The sequence below is a fragment of the Rhincodon typus genome, chromosome 20 (assembly GCF_021869965.1).
Source record: "Rhincodon typus isolate 14 chromosome 20, sRhiTyp1.1, whole genome shotgun sequence".
Classification (NCBI taxonomy): Eukaryota; Metazoa; Chordata; class Chondrichthyes; order Orectolobiformes; family Rhincodontidae; genus Rhincodon; species Rhincodon typus.
Window position 1 is genome coordinate 24,241,944 of NC_063351.1, and position 16,040 is coordinate 24,257,983.

Genomic DNA, 16,040 nt, shown 5'->3' on the forward strand with positions numbered 1-16,040 from the left:
ATGTAAATATAATTCATTTTGCAACAGCAGTGTACATTTGACATATCAAATGGGAAAAAACAGTAAAGCAAAGCTAATGTTAATTATACTGAACTTTGTTAGTTTTTAAATATATCAAGTATTTTAAGAACTTTAAACTGTTTTCCACTGGTCATTTGTAAACAGGATTTGCAAAATACTACAGAAGTTTGAAAAACAATATTAGTATACTCCAATGAACTAGCCTTTTGGAATGCTGCTTTTTTCCATTCAGTTGCTTCTGGAGGCAAACACATTGGTGGATCAGACATGGAGAAGAAATACCGCAGTACCAACTTAAGAGCTTCTCTCAATACTTACTTATTTTGCATCATGTTCATTATAACCCAATCAACAAGATAGACATTCTTTCCAATGAGATCTTTGAACATAATGAACGTCTCCATCAAAAAATCCTGAAACAGAGTTCAAATTGAAATTGTTTTTACAAAATCATTCCTTTGAGATTCTTGCATTACAAACTAAATGTCCAAATTATAAGTTACTTAATAACAGCTTGAACAATGTATTTAATTTTAAGGCTCTTTCTATCTTTTGAGTCAAAAACTTCTATCATCTTGAACATCCTAAGAGGTCATCTCTTAACCTTGCCTGTTCCAAAGGAGCAAGCCCCAACTTTCCAATGTCTCCTTATTTCTAAAGTCGTTCATTCATTGGTGGTCCCTCACAGACGAGGATAGCTCTCTCTTCCACTTTCAGGGTGAGTCCAGAGATAGCTGTACAGACCGATGCGGCTATTGCAGACTCTGTTACACTTGGGACAGAAGGTTGTCATGGGAAGGGGTGGGGAGGGGCATTGTTGTGGCAGTGTGCTGTTTTCGTCTGGTTTCAGCTTTTTTGTAAAGCATTATAAAGAACCTCATTTCTGGGACCATCCTGATAAATCTTCCCTATACCCTGTGAAAGGCCTTTACATTTTACCTGAAGTACAGTACCCTGAATTTTCCGTTCTACTCCACCTGAAGCCAAACCACTGATTGATAAAATTCTAGTATGATCTTCTTAGCAGCAAATCCAAATGACTCCAAGTCGAAATAACCCACAGTTTTTTAAACCTTGTTATGTCCCCTGCAACCTTTCAAGATTTATCTTTACAGACATGAAAGGATCTGTTCTCTGTTCACCGAGAACACACTATTTCATGTACAGTCTTTCCATAGTAGTTCTCACATTGTTCTCCAATGGACTTCATTTGCCATGTTTCTGCCCATTTCACCATCCTGTTCATGTCATCCCAAATCCTCATCACAATTCACCATGTTGTCAAGTTAATATCATTTGCAAACTTTAGACTGATGTTTCCTACACCCGAATCTGATGGTGCATTTCATACAGATATCAGATTTTTGGTTCAGTTAGATGAACCATGGAGTCTTTCCCGTACATAGGTTTTCTTGTTCGAGTCTAGCATGCATAATATGAAATGATTCACTTTTCTGTCACAACTGGTGTTAGCCATAGCATAGAAGGCTGTGTGCTCAGATCCACTCCAGGAGCTTAAGCACAAAATCTAGGTTGACACTTCAGATGTAGTACTGAGAAAACGGTACAGCAACAGAGGCACTGTCTTTCAGATGAGACATTAATTCAAGACCCTGCCTGCCCTTTCAGATGGACATGACCAATAATAATCTCTGAAATAACATAACTACAACAAATCATAGACTTATCATCACATTGTGGTTTGTGGACCCTACTTTATAAAAAACAGTTGCTCCTTTTCCTAATATAGTAATAGTAACTGCACATCAGAAATTCTTCCTTGGCTGAAAAGTTCTCCAGGTCTTTTTCAGTCATGACAGGCACTCTATAATGGAGGAAAGTTATTAGTTTTCTCTTTAGCTGTTTGCACCTAAAGTTCAAGTTATCCAGCAATAAGTTTTGAATACTTTTGTCCTGTACCTCATTCCATAAGGTTTGCCTACCATGAGTCCTGCAGAAAGCCCAGAAATTCCAGTTCAAAACAAAGACTAATTATAATTTACACATTGCTTTAAATTCCTAACGTGCGCCAGTGGGAATTGACCAATATAGACATGCAATTTTCCAGGTTCAATTTCAGGTTAAAAATCAGTATCTTGAAAAGAGAAAATAAACTTGAAATTGGGATAAATATAGTATACATTCGATTATCGTATGGGGCATTGAAAACTCTGCTACAGTACTGTGTTAATTTTTTTAACATTACAAGGGTTACTTTGTAATACAATAGTTCCTGGAGATTGCAAAATTTAACACTTCACTTTTTCAAATTGTTTTTTAAATAATTTTTTCATAAATAATTGTGTTTTCCAATATCCAGAGTAAGGATTTGAAGGTAATTTTTCATTCTTCACCAGAAAATTCTTGAATGAATGATTAAAACTTATTTTGTGCTTTCAGTAAAGTTCTTCTTGGCTTTCAAAAGGCCAGAGCTTGGATTTCATATCTTTGTCCAGAATTGTGACTGTGAGCTGAATTCAGATTGCCCAGTCTGAGCATTTTTAACACATCTAATCTCTCAAGCATTCTTTAACACGTAGTACTTTCCATCCTGCAGATTTGCTTCAAATAATATTGTAAAAGGTAAACTTCACACCATTATTGAGGAAAATGTCTACTCAGTATGCTTTTATTTTAGAGAGACAGATATATAAGTAAAAGAAAGCAACCTTTTGATGATGCAGCTAGTGTTGATGATGCTTTCTCTGCTATAAACATTGAAACATATGGCAGAAAGATAGGGAAACGAAGAAGGGAGAAAAGAAATATGCTTTTGTATGGGATCTTCTAATTTGTCATCACTGAATTTTAGTATGGAACAAACAATATGAAAGAACGGCTGAAGAATTAGATTAGATTTTATTGTCACGGTACCCAAGTGAGACAGTACAGGAGTGTAGTGAAAAAAAAGTGTACAGTCTCGCCACTATTTGGCACCGTCTAGAATACAATAGTTAGATTTAAAAACGAGCTACAATTAAATAAGCAGAAACAAAAGGAAAAGAAAATGTCCAGATCACCCTCGCCACTGCCAGGAGCCTTGATCAGGGCTTGCTAATGCCACAGTACTGCTACCATTGCAACCGCCACTTCGCCACTGCTGATGCCAGATGAGGTGAGTGATGGCAGAGCAAATAAGCACAGAAGGTATGGGAATGCATGATAGGATTAAGGATAATAATAGAAAAGGCAACAACTAGCAAGAAAGGTCAAGAAGCAGCAAATTGGGTAGAGAAGCACGAGTGACTGAATAATAAAATGCAAAGATCATAGTGAACTGTTAACTTATAAGATCTAATAATATTCTACAAAGCTTTGAAGAATAATCAAAGAGCATCCAAAGCATACTTCAGAATTTCGACTAAAAAGATTGGAAAGAATTTTTGAAATACAGAATTAAGTATATTTACAATTCAAAACATATTACTTGCACATGCTTCAAGTGCTATTGTGCATCTGTTCAATTGTTCATACAACTCAGTTCTGAAAACCAACTCCATAAAATTATGCAAAATTAGTTGTTCCACTTACCACGACATCTGATCTCATTATCCCAAAGACCTTGATTAAATGGGCATAATGATAATCTTCCATCTGCCTCAGAATGGCTGTCATGCAAGCAACAAAGTTACCCTGAAGTGCAAAATAATTAGTGTTAATCCTTATGGATCACAAACCTTTATATTCATGCATCTTACAATAGCACTGATGATATTTTCCTCTGGAAATACCTCTTTCAATCTGTTCTTAAATGTCTTAAAATGAAACTATGGGTCAATTTAAAAGGCGTGATCTGGATTAAGAGAAAAGGATTTAATTTTACAGTTGCCAAATTTGGAGTGCAACTCCAAAGAATCCAACCTGTATCCTCAGAAAAGCAAGCAGTCAAAAACTCTTGCCATTGATAGTTTCAAATTGCTTTGATTTGATGCGAAGTGTGATGTCAAATTTTGTTATCAGGCATTGAGGTGGTCTGTTGGATCCTCTCAAAACTTCAAGTTAATTTTCAATTAACTGCTACAGCATTAGCAAGCATTGTGGATTGGATGCAAGTTCAGAAACAGATTCTCATATAGTGCTTCTTTGTGAAGAAGTCTTCCAGACATTGAGTTGTTAGTACAGCCTTCAATACCAACTCCTTTTAGCAGTTGCGAAGAGTGTGAAAGCCGCATTATTGGATTGATTTTGTTTGTTTGAGTCATCAGCATGATGGTAGACAGGGGGAAAATGCCAGTGTTGGGTTGAACAGGCACAGCCAGAGAAAACAGGGAGGCTTTGGTACTTCTGTGAACTATGGAAAATGTAACACATTGAGGAAGCTCTCTATATTCCAGCACCTAAGCCACATTACTTACCTTTTAGCACAACCACCATTCAGGAGCATTAACAATAATGGGTAAAGCTACATTCAATGGCTTTGAACATTTGTAAGAATTTACCCAATTTACGCTTGATTAAAAAAAACTCTCAATTTTCACACCATCCATTACTAGGATTGTTTACTTTTCAATCTAAGCAGCATGTCATGGGAAATATATTTTTGATACTCCATGGCTCCTGAGGCCTATCCAATATAGAAACATCCTTGTGTGTTTCATAAACAGCCAAAGGAGAAACAGCAGAAATCTGACTTTAGCACTAGACTGCTTCTACAGTGATAATTAGGAAGAGGAAACTCCCAACATGATTATTTTCTAAACATTTTTGATATTTTACCTAGTACTATTACATGTTAAAACACATTTTATAAAAATGGTCAGTCTTTTCAAGATGGGAAAAAAATCAGACATTTTGAAAAATAATTCTTAACAAATTAACTCAGTTAAGGAATGCCTTAATCTTGCAATTATTTTATATTTAAAAGTCCTAACCACAACACGCGGCATAGTTTTGACTCCGCCACTCAGGACATGCCGCATCCACAATCATTCACTCCCTCCACCATTGCTGCTCAGTGGTATCAGTCTGTACCATCTATATGATGCACTGCAGAAATTCACCAAGGCTTCTTAGACAGCACCTTCCAAACCCATGACCATTACCATTTGGAAGTACAACTGCAGCTGCAATGAGGGAACACTATCTGTAAGTTCCCCTCCAATCTGTCTCTCAACTTCGGCAAAACTAAAGAACTGATCATCGACTTCAGAAATATATGATGGTTCCTTCAGTGTCGCTCTGTCAAAGTCCTGGAACTCCCTAACAGCATTGTGGGTCTACCTACTCCAAATGGACTGCAGCAGTTCAACAAGGTAGATCACCATCACCTTCGGAAGATACCTATGGATGGGCAATAAATGCAAGCATAGTCAGCAGCACCCACATTCCATGAATAAAAAATAAATAAAGGGTTAAAGAAGGCATATAGCATGTTTGCCTTTATCAGTCAGGCAGAGAGTATAAAAGCTGGCAAGTGATGTTGCAGCTGTATAAGACTTTAGTTAGGCCACATTTGGAGCATTCTGGGCAGTTCTGGTCCCGACACTATAGGAAGGATGTGGAGGCTTTGGAGAGAATGCAAAAGAGGTTTACCAGGATGTTTCACAGATTGGAGTACATTAGCTATATAGAGAGGTTGGACAAACCTGGATTGTTCTTGCTAGAGCATCAAAGGCTGAAGTTCAACGTGATATGAATATTTAAAATTATGACAGGTATGGATAGGTTGGAGTGTTTTTCCCAGGGTGAAAATATCAAATACTAAGGGCATAGGTTTAAGGTGAGTGGAGAAAAGTTTAAGGAGATGTGCAAGGAAAGCTGTTTTTTAAACAAATAGCGTGGAACATGCCATCTGGGGAGTTGTAGAAGCAGATACATTAGCAAAATTTAAGAGGCATTTAGATAGACACATGAACAGGCAGGGAAGAGAGAGATACAGACCATGTGCAGGCAGATAGGATTAGTTTAGAATAGTATTGTGATTAGCATAACCATGAGGTGCCTAAGGACATATTCCGGGGCTGTACTGTTCTATGTTAGAGCACCATGCTTTCAGCTATTGGACCCGATTTTCAAACCTTCAGTTTACCTATTTGGTATTAGTAATGTTACACATGATAATAGACAATTGAAGTTTTCGACAAACAGAAATAGAAGGCAAAAATAACAAAAGGAGAAAAAAGTTAAGCAAAAATAAGCAGCAGCAAAATGGGAAGAAACAAACATGAGTGAATAGAATGACAGGGTTGGGGGGGGTGAATTCATGGCTGAAGAGGAAAAGGAAAACAGAGCTTAGAGGAAGTAAAACAAGAGGCAAACATCAATCAAATGTAATTTTACAAATACAACCAAACATTAGAACCAAGTGTCAGCTTGTTTCCAGACTCTCAAATCAGCACAGGATAAAATCTTAGCTAGTCACATAAGAATTCCTGGATTCTTGAACAGCCCCACATATTTGAGCTTCAGGTTTAATTATTCATGTGCCAGAAAAATTGCAAAATTCACACACTCAGTTACTGAGAAGGAGAACTTACTTTTCAAATGTCGTGATCAGTTAACAAATGAGAGTGTGAAATTAATTGTTTAAATTATCCCAACATCCTTTTATATTCTAGTTGAAATAACATGAATGAAGTGATTAACCCTCTGGCTGACATTATTGTTTTCTGCATATAGTCAGTTTCTGGGTCCAATACTTAATTATTTTTGTAGAAATATCAGAAAATGCACAATTTTAACATGAGAAAAGGCAGGTTTGATTGGGTGACATGTTAAATGCTGAATTCCAAACTTGCCAACATCTAGATGCAATGGTATTGGGATAGGTGCAGGGAACTAATCTGCTCACAGGACAAGGATCGGCAATTTGAATATTAAATTGAGTTTACAGCCTCGTATTTAAACATCTTTTCAACTAAAACCAGAACTGGCTGAATGTTAAAAACTTCTGAAAACTTAAAAGCTATAATGCAAAGACTACTGAAACTTATGTTTACATCCAGAATAAATGCTACAGTAACCCCCTACAAGCGCCACCCATCACTTCTCCATTCCTTCTGCTCTCCTCCACAATGCTCTCTGAATAACCCTTCAAGGCTCCACAATGAAGCCTTCAAGTCTTCCATTCTATCTGCCTTTCAGTTCTGGTCTTCCTCATTCTTAGCTATCTGATGTTGCTTGACTCCATACTCCATGCTTCAGCTTTTAGCAAAATTATCCCTAGTTCCGGATATCAGTCTTTCCCCACCTCTCTGATGCTTCTCAGCTCCCCTGCCACAGCTGTATATGCTGAAGGCCAGTCTTGACAGACTCTGGATGGCTGTGGTCAGGAACCTAGAGACCGGGAAAAATAATTTGCTTGCCTCCAAATTAATATCCAACCCAAGGTAGCAAGTTTTAAAAATGTGAGAAAGGCACCACAACACAGACACTATCATTTCATAAAACAAAGATAGCAAAATCAACAACACAAAGACCAATTTACCAAAGTCAGTCTCTTCAGTTACTAAACAGCACTGACAGTAAAGGAGATCCACCATTTAAATAGCTGACCTTAATATTTCAATTGAATGAGACATCTAAAGATCAGATACTGCTACAAAAATGTATTAAAAAATAAAATATATTTTATGTTAATGTGTTCAAGGGCTTATTGCAGTATGGTTAAATATATTTAACTATATTATGTCACCACTCCAAAGAAAATGCTTTAATGTGAATTTCCAGTCACGTCTGATTGCCACACTCATCCATCAATTGTGCTCTGAAGGCAGCTATTCATATAAAAATATGTATGAAAGGAGCATAAAATCATTCTGTATGCTGACTCCCTGGATACACGAAAACCCATTTTCTACTAACAGGACTTTTACTCTCTCAGAATGGATAAAGTATTCAAATATTCCCAATCACTCATAAGACCTCAGTTTTAAAATGAATCTAACATTTTTGTTCAGCAAAATAATTTAAAATTACATCAGATGTTTTAGATACCGGCATAAATTTCCCATAAAAATGAAAACTGCCAGCTGCAATTAGATTTAACAACTTGATTTGTATCTGATTTGCGTTGTGAAGTTTAACAAACAATTTACTATCTCAACTGTAATTAGTAATTGAGCTGTTGATCTGCTGGTGAAAATCAAAGTACTTATTGGTTTTTGTTGATATGCCTGTGAAAATAGTTGAATGAGACATTGCAAGTTATAGTCTCCAATATTCTAATGCAAAACAAAGCTCACAATGCTCACAAAAGAATTAAGATTCAACCACTATATTTTCAAAACCAATTTTTCATATGGCAAGACAGCAAGCAACAAAAAATGACAACACAAAACATTAACACATAACATTCATCTTCTATACAATTCACGTTCGTTCCATTAGACATCAGCAAATAACTTGGGTTCAAGTTTTAATTGGGGGTGTTCCCGAGGGTAGTGAACTCTAATCTTTCATGCTGACGATACAGTACCAAAAGCTGTACTAACAAAAATAATAAAATTTATAATATCCAGCAGATGTTTTCTATTGCAAAGCAAGAGACAAGATTTAACAATATATGATAGCTGTGTGAAACAGTTCAGGATTGTAATTCATTTTAGAGGAAATGCAGTTTCAAATTTAACCTTCGAATTAAGTGCAGGATAAGATGCAATTCTATATATATTATATTCTTAATGTAGACAAAGCCAAACTTATGAGATAGCACTCTAACAATTCCTTGCTTTGTGGTTTAAACATCAAGAAATTCACAAGTCAGACTGTATTTAGAGTTAATCATGGCTCTTGACTTTCAACTCTGGGATGCAATGAAATCATCTGTCTTGAGGGGTTACAAAATCTCATCAGCCTCTGCAAAGGGACAAAATGAAAATTACAACCTCAATGAACTTACAAATGATAAATGCACTAGTCTCTGCAGATGAACTGTAATTATTTGATACTTCCATCAGGAAATAACGCTGATATGGATAATGGCTGTAATACAGAATTTTATAAAGTGGCACTGATTGCCTCACCCTACTAATCCAAGGCACTTACAATTTGTGCAAATGAGGAACAAAAAGAAATGATAGAATTCACTCGATCTGAATAGTCACCAAAGGATTTATTGAACATTGAACATCTGTACGAGCTTCTTCCCCGAACAACTTAATATCTTGTTACTTTTTGCCAACATTTTCATGTCATATTTTCCATTATAATTTCCACTCTTTACTTATACGTTATGCCTCCATAAATACAAAATTGTGAATAGACAAGCTGGATGTACGGAACATTGTAAAAATATGAAATTCAGCACCCAATACACTAGTACAAATCAAATAACACTATTTTTTAAAAAATCCTTATTTAATTGGTTCAAATCTATGGTTCAGGTGCTGTGCCTACCATATTATATTCACCCCACAGGTTCAAGTAACTCGTTCTCTTTTTTGAAGACATTAGAAGCAACCAGTGAACCTCGGCCAAAAACAGAGAAGTGCCAAGACTCCCAGTTCTATTACTACCTCCGAGGAGGAAGCCGCTGAGCCCTCGGAGGATGTGCAGGCACATCTTTCACCAGTTCCTTCCAACAGCTCAGAGACTATCACATCTAGATTACAGTTGGGAGGACAAGTTTGTGGACATCATTCATACATCTCTGAAGCTGGCAGAGGAAGAAATGTCCTAGATCTTTGGCACTTGGAGGATTGAAAGAAATTTGATACCTGCTTAGCCTCATGCAAAGGACAATCCCATGATCTCAGCTATTAATGACTTCATGAAAACGCATGGACAGGCTCAGAAACACAGACAGGCTTGTTAGAGGCAGTTGCAGTTGGTAAACTGGATCAGAGGATGGGGGACACCACAGATATAATCAAACTCCGGCAAGAAACTCTAACTTCACGTCAGGTGCTCATTCCTCTCAGAAAGTCAGGATGATGCCAGCAGCCACCGACAGTGACGAGAAACCCCACAGAAAGGATACCCAGAAGTTTCCTCTCTCAACGGCTCCTCCACTGTTCTTCGCTATGATGCCAAAGACTGTAGAAGTTCTAGCTAAGATGCATAAGCGTGATGAAGGATCTAGGCCCGAAATGTCAGCCTTCCTGCTCCTATGATGCTGCTAGGCCTGCTGTGTTCATCTAGCTCTACACCTCGTTATCTTGCATAATCATGAATCTGGGCAGGACAGACTCGGTAGGGCTGGGTTCTCTAGGCAAAAAATCTCCCAGGGATGAACAACCAAGTCTTCTAGGCCAATGAGGCTAGGTACAAAGCCAACTGCTTCCACCCCAATTGTGAAAGTCAGGACTGCTCTTTAAAATAGTGGGAAGGGAGGGAAGAAAAAAAATCTTCTGAAGGCACACAGGTGACATGGATGCTACATAATTGTTAAAAACCTTGCACATTTGTAAATATATCCTCACTGACAGACTTAAGAGGAGCTTTGCTACTGTTTCACGAAGTTAAGTCATATCCATGTAAGCGATGAACGGTGTCTACGGGCATCCAAAGGATGAAAGTCATGAAGGCTAAGAATTGCTCATCTCTCACAAGCTACCAATTCCTTCACAGTCGATAGTTTCAGATGTCAGGGATCTTCGACCAATTACATTGATGACTGCAGTCAAAGTGCTGCACTTTAATGTGGACAACACAGAGGCTAGGGAACACAATTTATAGGGAATGTGCGAAAGCCTGGCCTGCATACACCTTCCACACATCCTGAGTGTGAAAACACGGAATCAGTGATGATTCTACAACATACCCAACAGGTAAGATTTATTCTATCAGGTTTCCAAGGGACTAAACTGCCCTTCAAGGCAGGGAGGTGCACAAATCGATAGTTTGTATGCTCACTCTCACTCATAGTTCATTAGCCTTCTGAAAAAAGCTGCATAAAACACTGCCTCTTGCAAATCCAATGCTTTTCAACAGGAGGCTTAAGCATTTCATGACAACCTAGCAGTCCACAGACACTCAGACATGTTAAAAATGAACTGATGACAGATTGGTCAAAAAGGAGATTCCTTGTAACCTCCAGCATATCACGACAGACTTCAATGCAGAACGATCGTAGAATCCCCGCTGTGTGGAAACAGGCCATTTGGCCCAACAAATCCACACCAACACTCCAAAGAGCATCTCACCCAGGCCCATTCCCCTGCCTTATCCCTGAAACCCTGCGTTTCCTGTGGCTAATGCACCTAACCTACACATCCCTGGACACTATGGGCAATTTAGCACGGCCAATCCACCTAACCTGTATATCTTGGACTGTGGGAGGAAACCAGAGCACCCGGAGGAAACCAACGCAGACACAGGGAGAATGTGCAAACTCCACACAAACAGTCGCCCAAGGTTGGAATCGAACCTTGGGTCCCTGGCGCTGAGAGTCAGCAGTGTTAACACTTATCCGCCATGCCACCCTAACAGTTGGTATAAAAATTAAGATTTGCTTGATGATTGGGTAAAACGCTGATGTGACACCAGTTGTACATTTATGCAGCTCAATGCTCCAGTTAGTGCCCTCTCCTAATCTCAGACTATTGAACACCTTTCAACAGCTGGAAGGCCCCAACGGTTGCACTGTTCAAGAAGATTACCCCTACTTAAAAATTACCAAATCAATTATTTTCTCTGCATTTTCACAGTGATTAGTACTTTGTACATCTGTACTTATTTTAAGCTGCACATGTCTACAGGGAGGAAGCAGATGCTGAGGGATTTTTTTTTCTGATTCTAAGGTTTCAGGACAAAGATGCAGCATACTTTGTAACATATGCAAAAGGTGAACAAGAGGGTACACAAAGCAGGATAAACCTCTGGAAGTGAGAGGAAAGGGACATGGAGTTTCACCAAGTGACCATCCCTGTCAGGGTAATCAGGGAGAAATTCTCCTATTTGAAACTCAGCAAAGAATAGTGTGCATGACAGGTATTCGTGTTTCAGTAAGGGCATCATCACCGAAACCTAGCATCCACTGCATACATAACTGCAACTTCACAGACAGGCAATAATTTTATTGTCAATGGTTATGAAGGAGATGGTGGTAATGAATTATAGTCCGTCTGGCTGCTTTCAGAATAAATCTCACAATTTGTAATCCACTGTCGCATATGGGAGGGCACAGATGTTCTCTATTCATTGAAGGCTAACTACATATCAAATCGGACTTGCTAGAAAAATGAAGGTAGGAGAATAGTGTTTAACTAGCATTGCACTTTAAATAGTTCAGGATGCAACTGACTGAACACACATAGCTTTGCAGACACCTCATGTGAACGTAGCACAATGCTAGAAATGAACATATATTCGACTGGTTCAACTTACAGCCGACATATGAGCTCAGTCAACCATCATACAGGCCAATGCTCTGCATCCTGACAGCACTGACGATTGCTTCATTCTGTGATAATCCACTGTGCCATAAAGCAAGAGGTGTCTGCTGACCACATGGCTGATGTTTTTGCTCTGCAACCCATTCATACATGTGCAGGAAGATTCAATGAATTGTGCAGGAGGGCATGCCAGAAGCAGGACGAGGCATTCCAAAAAATAAGGTGTCAATCTGGTGAAGTTACCACAAAGGACTACTTGCCATACCAAACAGTATAAGCAGAAAATGGCAGTCACAGCTAAGTGATTCTACAACTAATTTAAACTCCGCAGTCCTGCCACATCCAGCTGGGAATAGCTATGGATCACTAAACAACTCAATGGAGGAAGAAGTATGACAAACATCCCCATCCTAAATGATGGGGGAGGCAGCATACTAATGCAAAAGACAAGGCTGAAGAATTGTAACAATCTTCAGTCAGAGGTGTTGAATGGATGACCTAACTTGGTCTCCGGAAGTTCCCAGCAAAGCAGGTTCCAGTCTGCAGCCACTCCACATGATGCAAAGAAATGGTTGGAGGCACTGCACACTACAAAGGTTATGGGCCTTGACAACATCCTGCAATGGTATGGAAGACTTACGGTCCAGAACTTGCCACAATCCTAACCAAGCTCTACACACCTAGCTGACAACATGGAAAATTGTATAGGTACATCCCAGACATAAAAAAGCATGACAGATCTAACTCGGCCAAATGCCACCCTATCAGTCTATTCTTGACCAATAAGATGATCAAAACTGTCATCGATAGTGCTATCAAGCAGCATTTACTCAGTAATATTGCCCAATGTTCAGCACGATTTACCATTCCTCAGATAGTGAAGCAGTCTGTGTCCATATCCGGCAAGAACTCAACAATATCCAGGCTTTGGCTGAAAAGTGGCAAGTAACATTCATGCAACACAAACGTCAAGCCATGACCATCTCTAGTAAGTGACAATCTAATTACCTCCCATTTATACTCAATGGCATTACCCTCACTGAATCCCCCATAATCAACATTCTAAGATTACCAGTGACCAGAAACTGAAGTGCACTAGCCATATAAACAATGTGGCTGCAACAGCAGGTCAAAAGATAGGAGTGCTGCAGCAAGTTACTCACTTCCTGACTCCACAAAGCTAGTCTACCATCTACAAGGCACAAGTCAGGAATGAGATGGAATATTCCCTACTTGCTTAACTGAGTGCAGCTCCAACAACACTCAAGAAACTTGACACCATCCAGGACAAATCAGCCCGCTTCATTGGTATGATATCCACAAACAGTCACTCCCTCCATCACTGACACTCAGTAGCAGCAGTGTGTACCATCGACAGGGTGCATTCCAGAAATTTACCAAAGTCCTTTGGAAAGCACCTTCCAAAGCCACGGCTACTTCCAACTGGAAGTGCAAAAACAGCAAATACATGAGAACATCACCACCTGCAAGATCTCCCACCCCGCCCAAGCCACTCACCATCCTGATTTGGAGACATATTGCTATTTCTTCACTGTTGCTGGATAAAATCCTGGACTTTGTTCTCCAACAATATTGTGTGTCTACCTACAACACATACTGCAGAATTTCAAGAAGTCAGCTCACCACTACCTTGTTACAGGCAATTAGCAGCAGACAATAAATGCTGGTCCAGCTGCAATGTCCGTGTACCATCAGTGAATATTGAAAAAGAAAAGTACAATGAAATGCCACGGTGGTACATAAAATGAGACAGAGCAGACCATACTTGTGCTGAAGCAACTCTTCTGTTGTCTGAGCCAATAAAGCACTCAGCAGACCAGGTATTATAGTCTGCACCTGACCATTTTGAGGGTAATGCCCTTGCCAACAGCAATATGCTGAAGAGTACTAAAACTAAAGTATAAGGCAGAGGAAGAGCAGCAGAATTAGGATAGGAAGAGGAGAGCAGAGGGTGGTACTCAGGTAGCCCATTCTGCTGGGCTCTCAGTGAAGAACTCATCCACATGCAAAACCAGTAACTGTAACCCCAACTGTTCATTAACAAGCTCCACACCGTACCTTCCTTCTCTCACTGAATTTGCAATATATGCTTTGCCATAATGCAAGTAAAAAGTCACCAAAAAGAAGTCAAAACTTCTGTGGATGCAGCTCATGTGGCTCATGGAAGACTGTTGGCTTTCAATGAGATTGCAGATGGCCTTGGAGAAAGATCTTCAGCAGCTTTGCATCCAGAAAACCTGGTGATGCACTGCATCATTTTGCTATGTGTGGCAACAATCTTGACTGGCAGGGATGGAAAGGAAAGTTGCTACATACTTGAGAAGAAAGCATGTTTGTGCTCCCTGGAGGCTCTGCCACTCCCTTCAGGGTATCACTTTCACAGTCCAGTAATCTGTTGGAGGAAAGGGTGCAGCACTGTTAATGAAACTGTGAAAACCTCTTGCACACTAAGGATGCCATGGTAATGATGGCAAAAGTCTGATATTCGACTGCAGTACTCGGACTTCTAGTAGAAGCTGTTTGTATTTCAATGAAGTAGAGAAATTGACTACAAAATGCTGATTTACAGTTGCGTCCACGATATTCTTATATAGATAGTTTCCATTTCCGTACTGGCAAGAACATGCTCCAAGGGCGACGGCACAGTGGTTAATACTGCTGCCTCTCAGCACCAGGGACCTGGATTCGATTCCAGCCTCAGGTGACTGTCTGTGTGGAGTTTGCATGCTCTCCCTGTGTCTGCGTGGGTTTCCTCTGGTGCTCCGATTTTCTCCCACAGTCCAAAGATGTGTGGGTTAGGTGGATTGGCCATGCTAAATTGCTCATAGTGTTCAGGAATGTGTAGCTTAGGTGGATTATAGGGGGATGGGTCTGGGTGGGATGCTGCAAGGGTCAGTGTGGACTCGTTGGGCCAACGGGCCTATTTCCGCACTGTAGGGATTCTATGATCCAAGTTATGCAAAGTATAATGACAAGTTGATGTTGGATTCTTCCTTGCTTCTCTTCTAGCAGATTTTCCAACTGGTTTCTCACAACTCCAGGAAGTTTTTTTGTGCTTATCCATTAGACATCTTCTCCAAGCTGTGACATCAAAGTCTTCTGCAGCAGAACCTGTGTGACCCCACCCTCCTGCAAGCTGGAACTTTTATTGTCTTTCTTATCTCCTGTGGCTCTAAGTCACTCATACCTGCTCTATCCTCTAAATTTTGCTTGGCATCAGTATTTGAACTGGTGGCTGCAAAGTTCAAATAGAGTGATCTTGTTTCTCCATTGCCTGGCCAGATAGCACTTTCTTTTCTGAAAGGAAAAAGATGCAAGCATATAATTGTGATATGGGGTGGACAGGAAAGCAAGAGGTGTGTATTTAAACCATTTGAAGTTGGTAAATCCGAAGAGATTACAGAATGAGGATGGATGAGCAGGATTAGATATGAAGATATCAGCATCTTTAGTTGTTTTAGCCCCACCGCTAATGACAGACTCAGCAATGGTAGCTCTGATAATGGGATTCCTCCATGAAGTCTGGATATGGCAACACATTTGATCTACTCCAGTTACAACGATGCTGCTTCTAGTCACGCACTTTCTTTTTATAATAGAACAAGAGAGGTGCAACAGACAATATTGGCAATCCATTTGGGGGATGCGATTGCCATGCTTCAATACCATGGAACTGTGTGCAAGCAAATGAGGTTTGCAGCAGTGCTAAGTTTTTGAGGGGAC

The 16,040-nt window shown here is 39.6% G+C and overlaps 1 protein-coding gene across 1 annotated transcript in view; it reads right to left on the bottom strand.

Moving 5' to 3' along the window:
* Positions 1-326: 326 nt before the first annotated feature.
* The window catches only part of LOC109919487 (dedicator of cytokinesis protein 1-like), a 344,368-nt gene continuing 328,654 nt past the window's right edge, over positions 327-16,040 (bottom strand). Inside the window, exons 29-30 of the mRNA XM_048609182.1 lie at positions 3,553-3,654; positions 327-434 (exon numbers count right to left, since the gene is read on the bottom strand). Of these exons, the coding sequence (XP_048465139.1) occupies positions 336-434; positions 3,553-3,654 (201 nt within the window). The 3' untranslated portion in view covers positions 327-335. The remainder of the gene's footprint in view (positions 435-3,552; positions 3,655-16,040) is intronic.